Raw genomic sequence first — 6,974 nt, 5'->3', positions numbered from 1 at the left:
TACTCAAAAATTAATGTGACTGATATACGTTTTTTTCCTTTTCTCAACTATACTCGGTTGCGACATAGTCCAGAAAATATGGTGCTGATTTGATGTCGTATTTTCACCGTGAATGTAACAATATTAACGATACACATTTTACAGGTACATGGTATTAACCTTTTCAATCACCAGCTGCTGCGAGTAAGGGATCAGGGAGGCAGGCAAAGACCTCAGGTGGGAAGGAGTGGAGCGGGGCTATGCTACAGGTTCTGCAGACTCGTTGTGATGATTTTTTAGCTTAGACTGGCAAATCGTACCAGTGAAATTGCATACCTGCTACGCAAAATGTGTACAGGTTGGCAGGTCTGATAATTATATAAAAAGATATATTTCTAATAGACAGACCTGCAATAATATTATGGAGGCAAAAATGTTTGGCAATAAAACCAAGGCAGATTATTTCTTATTTGTTTGATTTAAAAAAAAAACACACAAACAACATATTCTGCCTTAATTTCCTTTGAGTCTGTCCGATATCATTTCCTTCATACCACTGTATGTTTTTGCAGTCACATTCCAGAGAGTGCTGCAGCGTTCCCAAAAGAATTCTTTGTGGTTGAAGACGACTGCAGTAATGAAAAAGAAAAAAAAAAAACTCACGGATGGGTAATAAAACAGGAACGTTTGCTGTGTTGTGCTGTTGATGTTTTTTGACCTGATTTCTTTGACTCAACAAAAGAGAGGAACTCACTTGAAAGTTATACATTCAGTCTAATGTACCTTTGCTGCTTGTTAACAAAAGCAGGTTTTGGCATCATGGGATTTCAGTGCAAACAAAGCTCAATTGTTTTTTATGAATTTGCCTCCTTTTTATGCACATAATATAAAACATCGAAGCAGGCTTTTTTTTTTAATTGCCAAACTGAGGCACAGAAAAATATTGTGTCCCCTTATAACAGATAATACAGCTCCAACCACTCCAATACTGTAATACATTCTCACACTAACAACTCTAAAATGTAAAAAGGCAATAAAACTTTATACTTGATGATGATGATCCCAGTTGATTGGGCTCTCACAACACAATAAACAGTCATTTCAGCTAAATTGGAGCCAATTTCAAGTTATGATGCTGCAACAAATCATGGTAATTAATCTCTTAACATTTCTCATCATCAAACATTTAAACCTGATTCATTTAAAACTTCCCAATACATACATCTTTACAGTAAGGAAGAATTTCTTCCATGTCTACTTTGCCATTAAGTTCGATCCCCAGTTTGTGTGCACGTTTTGATTCCCAGTTAAAAACTTGCAGTACTTCTACTAAATTATGGCAGTACTTCGCAAATATTGGGGGAGAGGTCTTCCAATAGAATATGGCATGCTAGACATAAGTGTACCACTGCTGTAATGCTTGAATGATAACAAGCCTCCAGTCACTAGGTGGCAGCAACTCATACAGTGGTTTGTACAGATAAAAATATACATGTAATGCATGGGTGCATGGTTACAAAGGTTGGACTAATGACTCATTCACAATTAGAGTTGTTAATCCATTAATATGATGAATGATATAATATTTTTAGTATTGTATTTTTATCATCTTTACGTGTATATAGGCAAAAGGAAAATAGTATTCCGTGAAAGGTGGAAATCAGCTGAAGATGCTGGCTCAATTTTACAGAAGCAATCATGTTATAATATCATACACATAACTTGATGGCAATTTCACATGATGAGCCTTTTGTTTTAAGTGGTTATAATTTGTTTGCCCTTGTGTCTCTGTTGATGACAGTCATGCTCTATAAAGGAGCATGTGTGTGTGCGTGCATCAGTACACACCAGTTATGGCTCTGCGAGCGCATTAGTACTCTTGCACAACCATCTGTGTAATTACAGCACATCCACCTGCTACTTTACATAAACTTGAGATTTGCAGCTGTTTGAGAATGTGGCAAAGTTGAAAAAAATCAGATTTTAATTGATCCAAAAGGGAGAATATACAAAAAAATATGTATATATATATATATATATATATATATATACTGTACACATATTTGTTCATGTTGAGCAGATTTTAAAGCATATTCCAAACACACACACTCGCACATGCACACACAAACTTAGATTTTACCTCCTGGCAATATTGCAGGATGCCCTCCTTGGTGCCGATGCAGCTTGTGGTTCCTGAAGGATCTGGCTCCCACTTACCGCTCTGCACATTGATGTGCATGTTGAGTTTTCCACAGAACATGGCGACCTGTGGCTCCGCCAACAGCCCTGTGGAAATATCTGTAGGCACCTGGATGTGGGAGAAGGAGAAAGAAACAGAGCGAAAGGAGTAAGATAGGATGACTTAATGAGACATAGCACTTTTAATGAAAACCGCAATTAAATTCTTATTGCCAGGATGAAGCAGGGATCAGTAAGTTTAAGTTTAAGATGAAAAGACACAGAGAGAGATGAGGACAGAGTGTGTGGTGATCATTTTCCTCCCTCGACCTCATCAACAGTGTTTGATTTGTTTTTGTAATTGCATTCTTAGCAGTGCAAACATCTCTGCTCATGTTTACCAATCTAGTGTTTTCAAGAGCAACCTGGACGGAAAAAAGAAGCGCAAAGCAAAAAAGAGAAGTACATAAAAAATCAATAATTTCACGTGAACAAATAGCCTCAAACAACAGCCCCCGAGCAAATGATTCTCTCTGTGATGTTTGTGCTCAGGCGTGCACACCCACTGATTTGTAATGTTGAAGAAACAGTGCACGACCACAGATTGCTTTCATTTTTTCCCCAGCAGAGTTCAAGGTTTATGTAACCTTCTGTTCATTTGTTTTTGCTTCATTTCACTCCATTAATGTGGCTCACACCACACATTACAGCAGCGTGGATGGCAGCACAGAAATAGAGAGAGTTTGTGTATGTGTGTGTGTCAGTGTGAAATCTCACTAAATAAGTCAATGCAAGCTTCGGAAAAACATTTATTTTTATGAATGTACTTCCTCTGTAAAAAAGGTTGTTAAAAGCAGATATTTAAGATTACCATACACAAAATTCCACCCACACAAACAATAGAGAAATATTCAAAACTGGAGACGTAATAGAGAATAATAGAGAAATATTCAAAACTGGAGACGATTTCAAATCATTGTGGGGGAATAAATGTTTTGTTACAGGGGAAATCAAGAGTGTAATTAAAGGATGTAGAAAAATGAACCAAATTCTCAGGGTAATTTTGCAAATTAAGCATTTGAAGTCCAGCTATTGTACAATGTGGTTAAGTGTGTTTATATGAAGACTATGTTCAGTTTATGCCCTAAAAATTACATGATTTGGGGAGAAATTAACATTTCAATTTAAACATTTCATTCACTGCATGTAACAAAAACATTTTTGCAACAGTGTAATCTTGAACCTCCATGTTACATCCAGGGCTCTGTCTGACCAACATACAGTCAAGTGATTCATTTTGTGTGATGCCATCATGTCAGTGTGGATTAAGTGTTTCCAGCATCTCATCTTCCTGCCATTAGGAATTAAACATTTTCAAAGGCAACATCAAGGTCAGACCAGGCCCTAGCAGGTCGCTCTTAATGGATTTTTTGTAACTATACATTAAAGGAGATTTCCCCTGTTTAAGCTTTAATGGACAGAAACACCAAATGTTGAGAATAGAATTATTAGAGGATCAGCTGTACCCTGTCCACTCAACCATGAACTGCAAATCTTTTGTTCAGTGTATGTAAGATTGGTATTGTCCTCCTCTATAATTACCCGACCCTTGCCTTTGGTGTAAATGTATACATTTCTTAATAAATAAAAAGTTGTGTTTGTGTGCTTGACTGAAGCAAACACACAAAGACAGTCAGGTGTTTTTGTCAGTGATGATGTGCAGACAAGCCACTGAATGTCTGCATTGTGCTGGCAAATGAGCTCTAACAAAATATGTTAGGCAGAGAGACAGAGAGAGCGAGAGAGAGGGAGAGAGGGAGAGCGAGAGAGGGAGAGAGGGAGAGAGGGAGTTAGAAAAGAGATGGCTGCCATTGTGTGCTGCCTAATCGTGTTAATGGTTTTTGAGGCCCTGACAGGCAAACAAATGCTGTTTTGTGAGATGGATGGGATTTTTTTTCTTGCAGACTTGATTTGCCTCCAAGAAGCTGCAAGCATAAAATCCTCTCTCCAAAATGAGAAGGGCTGGCGGGCAGATCAATTTGGATTCAATTTGAGACTGAAAGCTCAAATGTTTGGATCAATACAACAGCCATGTATGTGGTGTCTCACTGAGGAAAAATGGACAGCATCAGCTCACATTAGGTGCGATTGCGCCGCACTGACCATATTTACGCAACTGGCCAATTGAAGGACGGCACTGGTCTCTCTGAGCTGCAAGTTCATTTTTCTTACAGAGTGCATTTTACAGAATGGAGCAGAGAAACAGAGGATAAAATCACACAAGAACAGACTGATTGATGACTGATGACTACATTTACATAATGCGTAGTAATGTAAATAATCTGTGAAGTTGAGTTGGGCTACTTTAGTAAAGATAATAAGTGAATTCTTGTCACGGTTTTGGACCGTGTGAATTTATAATGTATTGTATCAAAACAAACCCTGTCATACTTGTGTCAATCATTTCCAGTTTAATTCTGACACCAACAATGTTTACGCTGAATAACTGTAATGTGTCTCTAATTTGTTTTTATTTTGACAGTGATATACTGTAGCAGCACACAGATTTCAAAATAAGATCATACCTCAAACTGTAGGGATATGCGATTTACAGCCTGTAATGTCAGAAGCTGCAACGTGATAAATCACTCGGCCAATATTTGACAGCTTTACTGGATTTCATTTTTTTCTATTTCTTGTAACTGTGACAATTTTTTAGCAGCAACCAAACAACAACATGAGAAATGAACCATCACATCCTCCTACAATACACAGGAAGTGTTTTAAAATATCTGCTAATGACTAAACATACACTTCCAGGTTGTTGTTTATTTTAATTTTCTTATAAATGCACAAGTATTTAACCTACTGAAAGAAAAGGTGTCTACGGTGATTGCTTTTACTTCACTAACATGTAAACTTGATCTTGTGCTACAAATTGCCAGATTTCTCAAGAACTTGCTCCTCGTATCATACACAGTGATGGTATGAATATAACACAGTTCCTTACAACCACACACAAAACAAGAACATACACCCAGGTGGCCATCAGTCACGACTCAGAGTCATCTTGGGGTAATTCAGGATTCTGACATTTGATTCCCACGCTGCCATCTGTGCAGACTGTATAGACAGACTGATAAAGACCCATCCTTTATGACTTTGTGAATGGACCGTGCAATTCAAAGTGAGAGAAATAAAGAAAGTTCCAAAATAACCTTTAAAAATTCATTTGCATGCATGGCAAGTTTTAATTAACTCACTTCCTTCCTTCCCTGCCACCCTATGGTCTCTCCCTGTCACTTACTGAAAAAAAAATTAAACACCTTTCCTTTCTGCTTGCAGCACAGGTACACAAATCATCACCGGTGGCTCGATGACATTTAAATTCTTTGTGTCATCCCCTTTTGGCAGGCAAATCATACCCTCACCACCGCTCACACACACACAGACCGACACCCGTTTCCTTCCTGCTGTTCCACTCTGATATCGGCACAATTCAATCTCGTCACTGAGGAAAATGGAAGAAGGAGGAGGCAGGGATTGTAAGCGTATTAATCCAGGTCCTCCAATGTTGGTGAAGGCAGGAGGTGAAAAAGGGAAGGTGAGGAAAAAAACAATAACCAAGGTGGGAGGTGAGAGAGATGGAAGACGTGACGGATTGAAGAATAAGGCTTTGGGCCCCAGCAAGGGTTCAAGCACTGTGTTAAATAGAACATAGGCAATGGGGGAGGGGTGATGGAGGGTGGGAGACAGAGCAGGATGTTGGAGTGATTGTGTTGTCTGAAATAGAGGAAATGCCTGCAACTTCCAGCTCAGCAGAATTAATTTTTTTTTTTTATTATTTTATGGTATAAAAATATCAACATGTGGCACTTTGGCCAGGCAATGTCGCTGTCATTGGTGTAGAAGCCCAGGATTCACCTCCTGGGCAAGTTTGAATCCCGGTTAGGGCGGTTGGTACCTTCCAGTGGACTCACCACCTGCAGGAAGGTTCGGGTAGGTTGGCACGGTGCCATGTGATTTGGGTGGCGGAGATTGCTGCCCCCGCGACCCGGTAACAGATAAGCGGATGAAAATGGATGGATGGATGGATGGAAAAATATCAACATTCTTTATGGTATACTGCAGTAACATACTGTATAAATTGAGCAATTAACAATATAGCACACAATTATATCTCCACCAGCAGTCTAGGCCTATAGCAGCTTCACAAAACTTGACTCTAACCTGACGTTTGAATTCTAGAGCAAATAATATGGTTTTTCCTTCATATTTTTCTTCATTGTCACCATGTGCTGGCTTACTTGGTGAGCTAGTGGGATCTTCTTTCTATGCACATTATATAATATACTGGCATTACAACCGTTAATTTTATTTTTTTTTCATTTGAACACTACCTCAATAGTATAACACTATTTTATATTGTCATTTTATTTCTTTACATTGTTAGATTTTTTTTAGTGTTATATTATCTATATTTATAGTACTTTTTTTACCAGAGTAACCGATTTTGTACCACCACGTGTTAAAATAAAAATCCTTGAATAAGTTTATGATTTGATCATACAGTGATCCGTGACACAAGGATTGCAGCATTGAGATTTTTTGTTAGCACTGTTTACATTTTTCAGTGAATTGCAATAGTGTATGTGAAAATTATAATGATGGAACAAACAGGTATGTGTAATATTTGGGGAGCCTTTATTAATCATTGAAGAACAGACTAAGATGCCTGTTAAGCGTTTGCTTTTTCGCTCCCATTAATGTGACACTCACCTCTACTCTGACTGTCAGCAGAAGGATGCTGAAAAGTC

General features: G+C 38.3%; 1 protein-coding gene across 9 annotated transcripts in view; it reads right to left on the bottom strand.

The window, feature by feature from the left end:
• Positions 1-6,974, bottom strand: part of appa (amyloid beta (A4) precursor protein a) — a 36,315-nt gene that overhangs the window by 15,993 nt on the left and 13,348 nt on the right. For all 9 annotated transcript variants that reach the window (XM_017038687.2, XM_025062014.1, XM_025062016.1 and 6 more), the window contains exon 2: positions 2,120-2,287. In XM_017038687.2, coding sequence (XP_016894176.1) covers positions 2,120-2,287 — 168 coding nt within the window. The remainder of the gene's footprint in view (positions 1-2,119; positions 2,288-6,974) is intronic.

This window comes from Cynoglossus semilaevis, chromosome 14 (genome assembly GCF_000523025.1).
Source record: "Cynoglossus semilaevis isolate Cse_v1.0 chromosome 14, Cse_v1.0, whole genome shotgun sequence".
Classification (NCBI taxonomy): Eukaryota; Metazoa; Chordata; class Actinopteri; order Pleuronectiformes; family Cynoglossidae; genus Cynoglossus; species Cynoglossus semilaevis.
Note: the sequence above shows the minus strand (reverse complement) of the source record. Positions and strands in the feature narration are given on the sequence as shown.